This window comes from Mobula birostris, chromosome 22 (assembly GCF_030028105.1).
Source record: "Mobula birostris isolate sMobBir1 chromosome 22, sMobBir1.hap1, whole genome shotgun sequence".
Taxonomy (NCBI): Eukaryota; Metazoa; Chordata; class Chondrichthyes; order Myliobatiformes; family Myliobatidae; genus Mobula; species Mobula birostris.
Window position 1 is genome coordinate 27,598,359 of NC_092391.1, and position 16,094 is coordinate 27,614,452.

Consider the following 16,094-nt stretch of genomic DNA (forward strand, 5'->3'; position numbering starts at 1 on the left):
ATGCGCCTGTCACATTGGTCCATTGGTGTCTCCCCGTAGCCAAGACCTTTCTTACAATCATCAATTTTGGTATCATCAGCAAAATATGGAAACAGGATATCATCAGCAAAATATGGCCTCTATTTATACATACTACAAAGGTATAACCTAAGACCTAACAACAGGAATGCTAACTGTGTGAAGCAACCGGATGATCACAAAAGCTCATCTCATTCACTAGTGCCCTTCACTTTCTGAAAGAGAAGTCCACTGTTCTAGCAAGTGGCATGAACAAAGAAAGAAAAAAGGTCTGTCAAGATTCCAATACCTTTCCTACCGCTAACATTATGCAAATTGGCCTCTAGTTCGCTTGGCTTCTTCCACTTCCTTCCTTTAAATATCAGGCCGCCTGCCGGTCCTTTGACACTTATTCCCTTTGTAATATATGAAATGCAATGCTTCTTTTTCAATACTTCTCCAATTTTGCTTAATATGAATGGACACAATCTGTCCAGAACAGTGCTTTTATCCTCTTTAGGTATGACTAATTTATCAATGATCTCTCCTTTGCCTTATTTTTTTTGTTCAATTTAGTGGCTCTGTTATTCTTCCAACGTAGCTTTTGTTGTTAAGATGGGAGGAGCGAGTACAAGGTGATGGGCCACGGTTTGCCTGTTTTAGACACAAACAGATGGTTCAGACAGCTCCCTGCTACTGACGTACCACCGGCTTATCTTTCCATTCATCTCCCACCCGCTCCTCACCCACCTCCATACTTTGACACAGCAATGTCAACTGATATTATTGCAGCACTTTCAACATAGTTAAACCACACAATGCAGTTCACAGAAGCAATAATTAAACTGTATTTAATACCAGCCTACATAAGGACAGGTAGTCAAAGCATACTCTGAAAGGATGGCTTTAAGGAGCAGTATACAGGAGAGAGAAAGAGAGAGAGAGAGAGTTATAACAAAGAAAAAGGCAACTGGAGACTTGGCCACTAACAATATAGTGACCAGACAATGGGTGGACAAGAGGCTAAAATGCAAGACTTCTTAGATTGTGGTTGAATTGGAGGACTCTGCAAGGTAGCAGGAGGTATGAAATTAAAGGTATTTGTAACAAGTATGGAGCTCTAAAAATGGATGCTCTGCTGGTTGGAGAGTCAATGGCAGTGAATAACACAAAGGTGATGAATGCAGAAACTCTGGTGCATGTTAGCAAGTGAAGAAAGCAGACAGGAGTGATAAATTTCACAGAGGATCAAAAGTGGGAGGTGTGATGGATATTCATTTCTTTGCCAATGGGATCCCCTGTTTTTTTTTTTGCAAAGTTTGCTTTCTAAACACAGCAGCTGCCACATGTAAGATCAAACTTCCAACTAATATTGCTCTGTTTAGTTTCTGGTCATAAATGGGAGTCAGTGTTCAGTTCTCAAAATGTAAATGGCATGCAGTAATCAGTCTGAAGTTAAAACAAAGTGCAGGCTATAAAGCAGCTTTGAAGATGCTCTGTCGCTGAGAAGTAAGAAGTACCTCACTGTATCTGCTTTATTGCTGTTCAAGAGTAGAGTATATGAGAATGGGTCGTTTAATTTTGGTTCTTTCAAAACAGGCGAACTGGCCATGTTGCTTAGTTCAAGAAAGCTTGCAGACCAGATGGATAATATAATTTAGCATATCAATAACTGATGTGTATATAGTTGGGAGTTTTATGTACTCAAGGAAGTTAGCTTCATAGTATTTATTAAGATCTATGGCTATAAGATACCCTTAGACTGCCTGTATAAAAAGAATATCTAAGGAAATATAATATGTGTGTGATGTCACTCAAGTGGAAGAGAAACGGTATAAATGTGGTGAGCAGTTTGAGCTTATTACACATGGGTAAGGAACATCAAGAAACATGGGGTCAAAAAGAATCCATTCCTTTCGTTTTGGTTTCTGTGATGGATGATTTGTCCGTCTGCATCACTGGTACTGTATGCCTTTTTAGTTTATAGGGATCGTACCTGTGTTTTGGAAATCCTTTGTTCTTTGCATTTTAGAAATATTTCATGTTTTTGGAATGCTTTATGTTTTAGAAATGGTTCGTAATTTGATAATGTTTAAGATAGAAATCCTCTGAGTTTTAAATGTGTTTTAAGAATATTGTTTAGATTTAAACGTACATCACTGAAATAAATGAACCATTTTAAACTCATTTGTAGACTGCTCAGAGTAGTTTCCACTGCTCAAATAGTAGATATTGGAAGCTAATCTCACCATGGAGAATAAACAGGGAAGTAAACTTGCCTTTGAAGATTGGGTAGTTGCAGTACGATCTCCCTTTAGTGAGAGCACTCATGGTACTTTATATTGGATAGGGCTTAAGGACCTGGTTTGAGTTTAGGACTTCGCTGTCAGCAAATCCAACACCATCACAGAGGATGGAATGGTCAAGGTGACTGGTACTGCAGATCTGGCCAGCTTTTCCTTGTCCTCTCTCGACTTGTGGGACTTGTTCATATAGCAGAATTCTGATGGTTATGTAGCTGGTAGGACATGTTGAGGTATCCCAATTCCAGATCAGGAAAATGAATAAAAATGAGAAGAGTCTTTAAAGTTACAAAGGCTTTTGATTGAGAGGCAGTAACATTGTTACACAGAGGTTGATAGCTTTCCCTAAGAGCATGTGAGCGTACGGCATCTGTAAGGTTCACTAGAGTCAGGCATGGTCCCAGGCGACTGGAAAACCGCAAATGTCACTCCACCCTTTAAGAAGGAACGGAGGCAAAATGAAAATATAGGCCAGTTAGGCTGTCTTCAATGCTGGCAAGATGTTAGGGTCTATTAATAAAGCTGAGTTTTCAGGGAATTTGGAGCATTCGATAAAATAGGAAGGTGATTTACTTAGGGGGAAATCTTGCCTGATAAACCTGTTGGAATTCTCTGAGGAAATAACAGGCAGGATAGACAAAGGAGAGTCAGTGGATGATGTTTACTTGGATTTTTGGAAGGTGGATTTTCACAAGGTGCTGCACACAAGACTGCTAAACAAGATAAGAGCCTGTGGTATTTCAGGAAAGATACTAGCATGGTCAGAAGTTTGGCTGACTAGCAGAAGGCAAAGAATGACAATTAACGTGGCTTTTTCTGGTTGGCTTCATTACAGAATTGGGACTGGAAGATTCTGTGTATGAAAACTTTATGGACTATGACTCTTTACTGAAGTCAAAGTTCACAAACTCAAGTGAGACTTAATAGAAGCTCTTGAGTGACTGGGAAGTGAATGCAAACTATGAGAAATGCAATTCTGGTACCTTCGAAAAGGAGTCAGTTCAACAGCTTCATATAGAGTGGCTGGGGATTATATGGAATCAGGTCTGTTGGATTTACATTGCGAAAGGATGTAGAAATGATGGGGGTTGGTGGGGAGTTACTAGATGAGCAAACTCGATAGTCCACAGCTTTTTCCATTCTTGTGTTCTTCTGAATGCAGAAATTCCAGAAGCTGACTTGTGGAATTCCTGGGATCCCTCAAATAAAAGATCAGTCTGATATCACAAGGTAGCAAAACTTTCAATGGCCAATACCTGTCAACCCATATGCTAGCTCCCCTATACAGACTCTACTGATGTGCTTGGTATACCTGAAACTGTCGGGAGAGATGTGCCTTGTGAGTCTCCTCCACTTGTCGGAATTTTGTCTCCAGGCCTCTCATTTGTGTTTCCATTTTCTCCACATACTGGAGGTCTCGTTGGGTTCGTCGATCCAAGACCTCAATGGATTGAGTCATGTTCTGCACCTGGAGCAGAGAAAGAGGAGTGAGGGAGACTTCCATTTTCTGACATGGAGCTAGGCAACAATTTCAGTAGTGGCCCCAAAATCACTCCCAGGCGAGGCACAGCCAATAATCACAGCACACCGTAACATAGCACAGGTCAGTCAGGAAGTGTATATGTATGCATGTATATACATACACACACAGAGATCACTCTTAAAGAGTCTGAAATGTGTTTCACTCAACAGAGGCACTGAGGATGAGAATTTACACCTCCACTGTGACGTGACGTGGCAAAACTATGAGTATTATGAACCGTTTTGGGCCCCTGATCTAAGAAAGGACGAAGGATGAGCTGGTATTGGAGAAGGTCCAGAGGAGGCTGACGAGAATGATCCCGGGAATGAGGGGGTTAAGATATGAGCAGCATTTGATGGTGCTGAGCCTGAACATTCTGGAGTTTAGAAGAATGGGCTGGGGGGGGGGGGTGGAATCTCATTGCAAGCTATCAAATATTGAAAGGCCTAGATAGATTGCACATGGACTGTATGCTCCTTACCCTGGGGAAGTCTAGGACCAGACGGCAGAGTCAGAATAGAAGGGAGTCCCTTTAGAACTGAGTTGAGGAAAAATTTCTCTGGCCAGAGTGTGGTGAATCTGTGGAATTCATTGCCACAGAGGGCTATAGAGGCCAAGCCATTAAGTATATTTAAAGTGGAGGTTGGTCAGGGCTTCAAAGGTTATGGGGAGAAGGCAGTAGATTGGGGCTGAGAGAGATAAAAATAAGCCATGATGGAATCGTGAAGCAGCCTCGATGGACTGAATGGCCTAATTCTGCTCCAGTGTCCGATGGTGTAAAACTGAGTGAGTGAGATGATCACAACAGAAGCCACAGAGTGCGGTTCACAGTCTGTTGTTGTATATTAGTTACAAGAGTCCTGGTGATTGCAGTCACTCCTCCCTCACCAGCTCCATTATACCAGAAGAGATAATGACACTAGGTGCTGATGAAAATGTTTAGCAAGTGACGTGCGAGGGAGTGACGTTAACATGAGTCAAGAAACAGTTAGTGATAAACTACACTGGGTGACAGTGTGATGGAGCTGGATTAACATTGGTAGGTACAATTAGAAACGAACAGCAGGCACCGTGCGAGGGATTATTATATGACGGTTTGGGAAAGTCGGAGGAACATTAGTAGAGACGCAATCCACAGCATGGTGACTATGAACACAATGCTATTTGAACATTCAGGTACATTCAGGCTAGTCTGGCAAATTAAGCAAATGCATTCAAAAATTCCTACTTCACTTTTAAAAACGAGACCTGAACAGTCACAATCACTTAACAGGAATACGCAGGCTGAAAAGGTTAAGTGACAATATAAGATGTAATTTTTTTTTAAAACAGCGTATTAGAAAGTACGTACAGCACAGAAAGGTCATCCTACCCAGCTGGTCAATGTTTCTGCTTGGCACAAGACTCTGCTAATTACATCTATCTGGTCCCATGTGAAGAATTTTTACAAAATAGATTAATAGTTGGTAAATAGTCACCCTCTAGTCTACCTCTGAACCTGCCGTTTATTCTGTTCGATCCTATAAACATGTTGTTGTTTGACTGCTGCTGAATTGTCATTGACTCATGGTGACCCTGTGGATAGTGTAGCAAGATAGATTGCCAGGCCTTTCTTCCGCGCAGAAACTGCTGCTGCCCAGGCTGAGACACGGTCAGACTCAAACTCAGAATCATATGCCTCGAAGTCCAGTGCTGATGTCACTACACCACCGGCCTATAAACGTATCCAAACACAATTCCCTCATGTGTGTATGCAGGCTTTCTCTTAAACACACCCAACTGTTTGTTTGATCCACTGCACACCACAACGAGTTGTGCTTTCTAATTCTAAAGAAAGATTATTTGCAAATTCCCAATCGCACTTATTTGTTGATACTTGTGCGACTCTCCTAATTTGAGCTCTCCATGATTGGAAGCATCTTTGCCCCTAATAAACCCTTTCATAATCTTCAATGAATTAATTTCCCCCTTAAAAAAAAACTACGCTGCCAGGATACAATTGGGAATCTGGTTAAGATATTAAATAACTGGAGCTATGGAGCGTAACTGAATCTGTGAGGCTGGTCAATTGTAAACCAGCTGAACAGAGGAACAAGCAAGGAGGATTCAGAAGAAAACCAGGAGAGACAATGACGACAATTTTGGTGCAGCTACATATCTTGATCCAGAATGCATTGTTCTAAAGGGCAGTGGGACAATTTTAATAGGAAATTATATGGGTAAGGATAGGAGAGTATGATGAATTAGAAACATAAAGTTTAGCTCAGGTAGGATGTGCTGAACAGCCTCCTTTTGCTTTCGGCTTCTATAATTCCACAACGCTGACCAGGGTCACTTGCAAATCACAAGTCCTGGTTAGGTGCCACTGATGCCAGGTTGACAATCTCTGAGTATTGATAATGGCTGGGGTCACCCGTCCTGTGAAGACACTGGCCAGAAGGCGGCAACGGCAAACCACGTCCGCAGAAAAATTTGCCAAGAACAGTCACAGTCATGGATAAGACCATGATCGCCCATGTCAATATGACATGGGACATAATGATGATGTCATACGACATGGCACATAATGAAGACAATGATGAATGTTCTCGAACACTGCCATTTTAGAACCCGACGATGAAAATTGTCTGTCATATTGAATCGGTGGTGTATCTCTGTTTTGGGATCTGCTGCCCCAGGCTCGTATTTCTACACCTTCCTCTCTCTTCCCCCAGGTGCAACCTGATCCCCAGCACCCCATTCTTTGTGGTACCTTCTCCAGAAGCTGCCTCAGTTGCTTGGTGCGGGCATCGCGGGAACACAGAGTCTGTTGGGGAGCCACCACCGTGCAGATGCACCTGCCCTCACTGTCTGGTGCAGAGCTGAACACTCGCCAGCCATCCTCAGCGTTATCTGGTAAGACCTAGGGTGGAGAGAGAACACAGAGAAATGATATGAGACGAGTTAAGAACCAGCATTTCCAGATTTCATCACTGTATTAAGATCAGATCAATACAAAACAAACACAAGATTAAATGAATGAAAACAAGGTCAGCTGCTGCTGAAATGAGAGTGCATATGGTTCACATTTTCTTGTTGCTAAAATTAGGTGAGCACTCCCTGTGCAGTACTGAGAGAGCGTCACACTGTCGGACAGGACTGAGAGAGTGTCACACTGTCGGAGGGACAGTACTGAGGGAGTGTCACACTGTCAGAGGGACAGTACTGAGGGAGTGTCTTACTGTCAGAGGGACAGTACTGAGGGAGTGTCACACTGTCTGAGGGACAGTACTGAGGCTGTGTCACACTGTCAGAGGGACAGTACTGAGGGAGTGTCACACTGTCGGAGGGACAGTACTGAGGGAGTGTCACACTGTCGGAGGGACAGTACTGAGGGAGTGTCACACTGTCGGAGGGACAGTACTGAGGGAGTGTCACACTGTCAGAGGGACAGTACTGAGGGAGTGTCACACTGTCCGAGGGACAGTACTGAGGGAGTGTCACACTGTCCGAGGGACAGTACTGAGGGAGTGTCACACTGTCCGAGGGACAGTACTGAGGGAGTGTCACACTGTCAGAGGGACAGTACTGAGGGAGTGTCACACTGTCCGAGGGACAGTACTGAGAGAGTGCCACACTGTCAGAGGGACAGTACAGAGGGAGTGTCACACTGTCAGAGGGGCAGTACTGAGGGAGTGTCACACTGTCTGAGGGAGTGTCACACTGTCGGAGGGACAGTACTGAGGGAGTGTCACACTGTCAGAGGGACAGTACCGAGGGAGTGTCACACTGTCAGAGGGGCAGTACTGAGGGAGTGTCACACTGTCAGAGGGACGGTACTGAGGGAGTGTCACACTGTCTGAGGGAGTGTCACACTGTCGGAGGGACAGTACTGAGGGAGTGTCACACTGTCAGAGGGACAGTACTGAGGGAGTGTCACACTGTCAGAGGGACGGTACTGAGGGAGTGTCACACTGTCACAGGGACAGTACTGAGGGAGTGTCACACTGTCAGAGGGACAGTACTGAGGGAGTGTCACACTGTCAGAGGGACGGTACTGAGGGAGTGTCACACTGTCAGAGGGACAGTACTGAGGGAGTGTCACACTGTCAGAGGGACGGTACTGAGGGAGTGTCACACTGTCAGAGGGACGGTACTGAGAGAGTGTCACACTGTCTGAGGGAGTGTCACACTGCCAGAGGGACGGTACTGAGGGAGTGTCACACTGTCAGAGGGACAGTACTGAGGGAGTGTCACACTGTCAGAGGGGCAGTACTGAGGGAGTGTCACACTGTCAGAGGGACAGTACTGAGGGAGTGTCACACTGTCACAGGGACAGTACTGAGGGAGTGTCACACTGTCACAGGGACAGTACTGAGGGAGTGTCACACTGTCGGAGGGACAGTACTGAGAGAGCGTCACACTGTCACAGGGACGGTACTGAGGGAGTGTCACACTGTCGGAGGGACAGTACTGAGGGAGCGTCACACTGTCAGAGGGACGGTACTGAGGGAGTGTCACACTGTCGGAGGGACAGTACTGAGGAAGTGTCACACCGTCAGAGGGACGGTACTAAGGGAGCGTCGCACTGTCAGAGGGACAGTACTGAGGGAGTGTCACACTGTCAGAGGGATAGTACTGAGAGAGCGTCGCACCGACGGAGGGACAGTACTGAGGGAGTGTCACACTGTCAGAGGGACAGTACTGAGGGAGTGTCACACTGTCGGAGGGACAGTACTGAGGGAGTGTCTTACTGTCAGAGGGACAGTACTGAGGGAGTGTCACACTGTCAGAGGGACAGTACTGAGGGAGTGTCACACTGTCAGAGGGACGGTACTGAGGGAGTGTCACACTGTCAGAGGGACAGTACTGAGGGAGTGTCACACTGTCAGAGGGACGGTACTGAGGGAGTGTCACACTGTCAGAGGGACGGTACTGAGAGAGTGTCACACTGTCTGAGGGAGTGTCACACTGTCAGAGGGACGGTACTGAGGGAGTGTCACACTGTCAGAGGGACAGTACTGAGGGAGTGTCACACTGTCAGAGGGGCAGTACTGAGGGAGTGTCACACTGTCAGAGGGACAGTACTGAGGGAGTGTCACACTGTCACAGGGACAGTACTGAGGGAGTGTCACACTGTCACAGGGACAGTACTGAGTGAGTGTCACACTGTCGGAGGGACAGTACTGAGAGAGCGTCACACTGTCACAGGGACGGTACTGAGGGAGTGTCACACTGTCGGAGGGACAGTACTGAGGGAGCGTCACACTGTCAGAGGGACGGTACTGAGGGAGTGTCACACTGTCGGAGGGACAGTACTGAGGAAGTGTCACACCGTCAGAGGGACGGTACTAAGGGAGCGTCGCACTGTCAGAGGGACAGTACTGAGGGAGTGTCACACCGTCAGAGGGACGGTACTAAGGGAGCGTCGCACTGTCAGAGGGACAGTACTGAGGGAGTGTCGCACTGTCGGAGGGGCAGTACTGAGGGAGTGTCACACTGTCAGAGGGACGGTACTAAGGGAGCGTCACACTGTCGGAGGGACAGTACTGAGGGAGCGTCACACTGTCGGAGGGACAGTACTGAGGGAGCGTCGCACTGTCGGAGGGACAGTACTGAGGGAGCGTCACACTGTCGGAGGGACAGTACTGAGGGAGCGTCGCACTGTCGGAGGGACAGTACTGAGGGAGCGTCACACTGTCGGAGGGACAGTACTGAGGGAGTGTCACACTGTCGGAGGGGCAGTACTGAGAGAGCGTCGCACCGACGGAGGGACAGTACTGAGGGAGTGTCACACTGTCAGAGGGACAGTACTGAGGGAGTGTCACACTGTCGGAGGGACAGTACTGAGGGAGTGTCACACTGTCAGAGGGACAGTACTGAGGGAGTGTCTTACTGTCAGAAGGACAGTACTGAGGGAGTGTCACACTGTCTGAGGGACAGTACTGAGGGAGTGTCACACTGTCAGAGGGATAGTACTGAGAGAGCGTCGCACCGACGGAGGGACAGTACTGAGGGAGTGTCACACTGTCAGAGGGACAGTACTGAGGGAGTGTCACACTGTCGGAGGGACAGTACTGAGGGAGTGTCTTACTGTCAGAGGGACAGTACTGAGGGAGTGTCACACTGTCAGAGGGACAGTACTGAGGGAGTGTCGCACTGTCAGAGGGACAGTACTGAGGGAGTGTCACACTGTCAGAGGGACAGTACTGAGGGAGTGTCACACTGTCTGAGGGGCAGTACTGAGGGAGTGTCACACTGTCAGAGGGACAGTACTGAGGGAGCGTCACACTGTCAGAGGGACAGTACTGAGAGAGTGTCACACTGTCTGAGGGGCAGTACTGAGGGAGTGTCACACTGTCTGAGGGACAGTAGTGAGGGAGTGTCACACTGTCAGAGGGACAGTACTGAGAGAGCGTCGCACCGACGGAGGGACAGTACTGAGGGAGTGTCACACTGTCAGAGGGACAGTACTGAGGGAGTGTCTTACTGTCAGAGGGACAGTACTGAGGGAGTGTCACACTGTCTGAGGGACAGTACTGAGGGAGTGTCACACTGTCAGAGGGACAGTACTGAGAAAGCGTCGCACCGACGGAGGGACAGTACTGAGGGAGTGTCACACTGTCAGAGGGACAGTACTGAGGGAGTGTCACACTGTCGGAGGGACAGTACTGAGGGAGTGTCTTACTGTCAGAGGGACAGTACTGAGGGAGTGTCACACTGTCAGAGGGACAGTACTGAGGGAGTGTCGCACTGTCAGAGGGACAGTACTGAGGGAGTGTGACACTGTCAGAGGGACAGTACTGAGGGAGTGTCACACTGTCTGAGGGGCAGTACTGAGGGAGTGTCACACTGTCAGAGGGACAGTACTGAGGGAGTGTCACACTGTCAGAGGGACAGTACTGAGGGAGCGTCACACTGTCAGAGGGACAGTACTGAGAGAGTGTCACACTGTCTGAGGAGCAGTACTGAGGGAGTGTCACACTGTCAGAGGGACAGTACTGAGGGAGTGTCGCACTGTCAGAGGGACAGTACTGAGGGAGTGTCACACTGTCAGAGGGACAGTACTGAGGGAGCGTCACACTGTCAGAGGGACAGTACTTAGAGAGTGTCACACTGTCTGAGGGGCAGTACTGAGGGAGTGTCACACTGTCAGAGGGACAGTACTGAGGGAGTGTCGCACTGTCAGAGGGACAGTACTGAGGGAGTGTCACACTGTCAGAGGGACAGTACTGAGGGAGTGTCACACTGTCGGAGGGACAGTACTGAGGGAGTGTCACACTGTCAGAGGGACAGTACTGAGGGAGTGTCTTACTGTCAGAAGGACAGTACTGAGGGAGTGTCACACTGTCAGAGGGACAGTACTGAGAGAGCGTCGCACCGACGGAGGGACAGTACTGAGGGAGTGTCACACTGTCAGAGGGGCAGTACTGAGGGAGTGTCACACTGTCGGAGGGACAGTACTGAGGGAGTGTCTTACTGTCAGAGGGACAGTACTGAGGGAGTGTCACACTGTCAGAGGGACAGTACTGAGGGAGTGTCGCACTGTCAGAGGGACAGTACTGAGGGAGTGTCACACTGTCAGAGGGACAGTACTGAGGGAGTGTCACACTGTCTGAGGGGCAGTACTGAGGGAGTGTCACACTGTCAGAGGGACAGTACTGAGGGAGCGTCACACTGTCAGAGGGACAGCACTGAGAGAGTGTCACACTGTCTGAGGGGCAGTACTGAGGGAGAGTCACACTGTCTGAGGGACAGTACTGAGGGAGTGTCACACTGTCAGAGGGACAGTACTGAGAGAGCGTCGCACCGACGGAGGGACAGTACTGAGGGAGTGTCACACTGTCAGAGGGACAGTACTGAGGGAGTGTCTTACTGTCAGAGGGACAGTACTGAGGGAGTGTCACACTGTCTGAGGGACAGTACTGAGGGAGTGTCACACTGTCAGAGGGACAGTACTGAGAGAGCGTCGCACCGACGGAGGGACAGTACTGAGGGAGTGTCACACTGTCAGAGGGACAGTACTGAGGGAGTGTCGCACTGTCAGAGGGACAGTACTGAGGGAGTGTCACACTGTCAGAGGGACAGTACTGAGGGAGTGTCACACTGTCTGAGGGGCAGTACTGAGGGAGTGTCACACTGTCAGAGGGACAGTACTGAGAGAGTGTCACACTGTCGGAGGGACAGTACTGAGGGAGCGTCACACTGTCGGAGGGACAGTACGGAGGGAGTGTCACACTGTCTGAGGGACAGTACTGAGGGAGCGTCACACTGTCGGAGGGACGGTACTGAGGGAGCGTCGCACTGTCGGAGGGACGGTACTGAGGGAGCGTCACACTGTCGGAGGGACGGTACTGAGGGAGCGTCACACTGTCGGAGGGACGGTACTGAGGGAGCGTCACACTGTCGGAGGGACAGTACTGAGGGAGCGTCACACTGTCGGAGGGACAGTACTGAGGGAGCGTCACACTGTCGGAGGGACAGTACTGAGGGAGTGTCACACTGTCGGAGGGACAGTACTGAGGGAGTGTCACACTGTCAGAGGGACATTACTGAGGGAGTGTCGCACTGACTGAGGGACAGTACTGAGGGAGTGTCGCACTGTCAGAGGGACTGTACGGAGTGAATGTCACACTGTCGGAGGGACAGTACTGAGGGAGCGTCACACTGTCGGAGGGACAGTACTGAGGGAGCGTCGCACTGTTGGAGGGACAGTACTGAGGGAGCGTCGCACTGTCGGAGGGACAGTACTGAGGGAGCGTCGCACTGTCGGAGGGACAGTACTGAGGGAGTGTCACACTGTCAGAGGGACAGTACTGAGGGAGTGTCACACTGTCTGAGGGGCAGTACTGAGGGAGTGTCACACTGTCAGAGGGACAGTACTGAGGGAGCGTCACACTGTCAGAGGGACAGCACTGAGAGAGTGTCACACTGTCTGAGGGGCAGTACTGAGGGAGAGTCACACTGTCTGAGGGACAGTACTGAGGGAGTGTCACACTGTCAGAGGGACAGTACTGAGAGAGCGTCGCACCGACGGAGGGACAGTACTGAGGGAGTGTCACACTGTCAGAGGGACAGTACTGAGGGAGTGTCTTACTGTCAGAGGGACAGTACTGAGGGAGTGTCACACTGTCTGAGGGACAGTACTGAGGGAGTGTCACACTGTCAGAGGGACAGTACTGAGAGAGCGTCGCACCGACGGAGGGACAGTACTGAGGGAGTGTCACACTGTCAGAGGGACAGTACTGAGGGAGTGTCGCACTGTCAGAGGGACAGTACTGAGGGAGTGTCACACTGTCAGAGGGACAGTACTGAGGGAGTGTCACACTGTCTGAGGGGCAGTACTGAGGGAGTGTCACACTGTCAGAGGGACAGTACTGAGGGAGTGTCACACTGTCAGAGGGACAGTACTGAGGGAGCGTCACACTGTCAGAGGGACAGTACTGAGAGAGTGTCACACTGTCTGAGGGGCAGTACTGAGGGAGTGTCACACTGTCAGAGGGACAGTACTGAGGGAGTGTCGCACTGTCAGAGGGACAGTACTGAGGGAGTGTCACACTGTCAGAGGGACAGTACTGAGGGAGTGTCACACTGTCTGAGGGGCAGTACTGAGGGAGTGTCACACTGTCAGAGGGACAGTACTGAGGGAGTGTCACACTGTCAGAGGGACAGTACTGAGGGAGCGTCACACTGTCAGAGGGACAGTACTGAGGGAGTGTCACACTGTCGGAGGGACAGTACTGAGGGAGCGTCACACTGTCAGAGGGACAGTACTGAGGGAGCGTCACACTGTCGGAGGGACAGTGCTGAGGGAGTGTCACACTGTCAGAGGGACAGTACTGAGAGAGCGTCACACTGTCGGAGGGACAGTACGGAGAGAGTGTCACACTGTCAGAGGGACAGTACTGAGGGAGCGTCACACTGTCTGAGGGACAGTACTGAGGGAGTGTCACACTGTCAGAGGGACAGTACTGAGGGAGTGTCACACTGTCAGAGGGACAGTACTGAGGGAGTGTCGCACTGTCAGAGGGACAGTACTGAGGGAGTGTCACACTGTCAGAGGGACAGTACTGAGGGAGTGTCACACTGTCAGAGGGACATTACTGAGGGAGTGTCGCACTGACTGAGGGACAGTACTGAGGGAGTGTCGCACTGTCAGAGGGACTGTACGGAGTGAATGTCACACTGTCGGAGGGACAGTACTGAGGGAGCGTCACACTGTCGGAGGGACAGTACTGAGGGAGCGTCGCACTGTCGGAGGGACAGTACTGAGGGAGCGTCGCACTGTCGGAGGGACAGTACTGAGGGAGCGTCGCACTGTCGGAGGGACAGGACTGAGGGAGCGTCGCACTGTCGGAGGGACAGGACTGAGGGAGCGTCGCACTGTCGGAGGGACAGGACTGAGGGAGCGTCGCACTGTCAGAGGGACAGTACTGAGGGAGTGTCACACTGTCAGAGGGACAGGACTGAGGGAGTGTCGCACTGTCAGAGGGGCAGTACTGAGGGAGCGTCACACAGTCAGAGGGACAGTACTGAGGGAGTGTCACACTGTCAGAGGGACAGTACTGAGGGGTCTTGGAAACCCGTCATTTCCACACGCAGCCATAGCCCGGCAGAGTTGGTGCATGATGAGTATTGGAGGCTTTGGGATCAATGTAGACACCTCTTCTGTTATAAACCCTCTCAGTGGATGCTAATGGTATTCCAAAAGCATTGGAAAGGGCTAGTCTGGGCATGGTACCAGTTCCATCTGCTGAGATGAAGCACAGCACTGTGTGCTACTCTCCCTGGGGCTCTGTAGGTGGGATTCCGCAATGTCTTACTGAGCCAATTACCTTACAGTAGTTTACAGTTTCACAAGGAGTGATTGATAAGTTCGTGGCCTAAGGTAGAAGGAGATGAGTTATACAGCTCTCATTACATGCATATGCAGTTCAGCTCTTTGAGTGAGTATGCAGAAAGTTTGAAGTTAATAACTTATCTCCTTCTACCTTAGGCGACGAACTTCTTAATCACCCCAACGAGTTATTAACTTTAAACTTTCTGCTTAATCACTCAAAGAGTTGATCTGCATGCGCATGTAACGAGAGCTGTGTAACTCATCTCCTTGGGCCATGAACTTATCAATCACCCCTGCTGTGGACACTTTCTGGAGGTCCAAGATCTGTATGCTCCACGACCGCTGGACTAAGTGTGTAAATGTAGGAGGGGACTATGTTGAAAAATAAATGTGCTAGGTTTTCTGAAATTGACTCCTTCTACCTTAGGCCACAAACTTATCAATCACCCCTTGTATATAATTATATGAGAACCTACAGTTTTATATAATTTTTAGTATAATTAGTGTCTGTGTGTAAATTAAATAGTGTGCATCTGTAAGTAAGCCTCCAGTTCTGAGTGCAGTGTGTCTTTCAGGCGGGCACTTCGATGGTCATGGAGAGATAAAAGAAACCGATTACCTGCCTCCAAAATGAGATTGAATCAGGAGATCTGCAACTAAAGTTATCAGTAAACTGTTTGATTCTTTATGAAAGGACAATGATAGAGGGCGGTACAGTCCCCTCTCGGTCTAACCGCTAAGCCAATCTCTCGTTCCAGCTCTCACTGAGCAGCATCTAACAGGAACAGGAAAATCAGCTCTTATCAGACGAGACTTATTCCAACTGCAGCACTCAGTACTCAGAGGAATTTATTTAAATGAATGTGGCTCAGTAAATAAATCAAAATGATTGATCTTGCCCGTGCTCTTATTCATTCATCTCTCAATCTTTACACCAGCATTTTTTTCTCTCAATCTAAAACTGTCGACAATCTAACCAAACCAGTGACTACACTTGGGCAACACACATCAAAGGTGCTGGTGAACGCAGCAGGCCAGGCAGTATCTCTAGGAAGAGGTACAGTTGACGTTTCAGGCCGAGACCCTTCGTCAGGGCTACACTTGGGCACCCAGTTGGATTGAGGTATGAAATTCATAATCATATCACAATCAGACGTGTACCAGTTTAAATACATGTTCCCCCTCCCATTCCCACTCACATGCCGTAGCCCCCATTTCACTTTCATCAGCACTACATTCCCACTCACGTAGCCCCCATTTCACTTTCATCGGCACCAACTTCATTCCCCATTTCACTTTCATCAGCAGTAACTTCATTAGACACAAGACAAAGGAGTAGAACTAGACCATTGGGTCTACTGCACCATTTCATCATGGCTGATTTACTGTCCCTCTCCTGTCTTAGAAGCCCACAGCCTTGTCGTGGTCTGAAGGCTTGCATGTCTCAATGACC

At 49.1% G+C, this 16,094-nt stretch overlaps 1 protein-coding gene across 2 annotated transcripts in view; it reads right to left on the reverse strand.

Annotated features, from left to right (window-relative positions):
- LOC140186332 (noelin-like) overlaps positions 1–16,094 on the reverse strand; it is a 49,744-nt gene that overhangs the window by 17,459 nt on the left and 16,191 nt on the right. For both annotated transcript variants that reach the window (XM_072240465.1, XM_072240464.1), the window contains exons 2-3: positions 6,575–6,724; positions 3,613–3,768 (exon numbers count right to left, since the gene is read on the reverse strand). In XM_072240465.1, the coding sequence (XP_072096566.1) occupies positions 3,613–3,768; positions 6,575–6,724 (306 nt within the window). The remainder of the gene's footprint in view (positions 1–3,612; positions 3,769–6,574; positions 6,725–16,094) is intronic.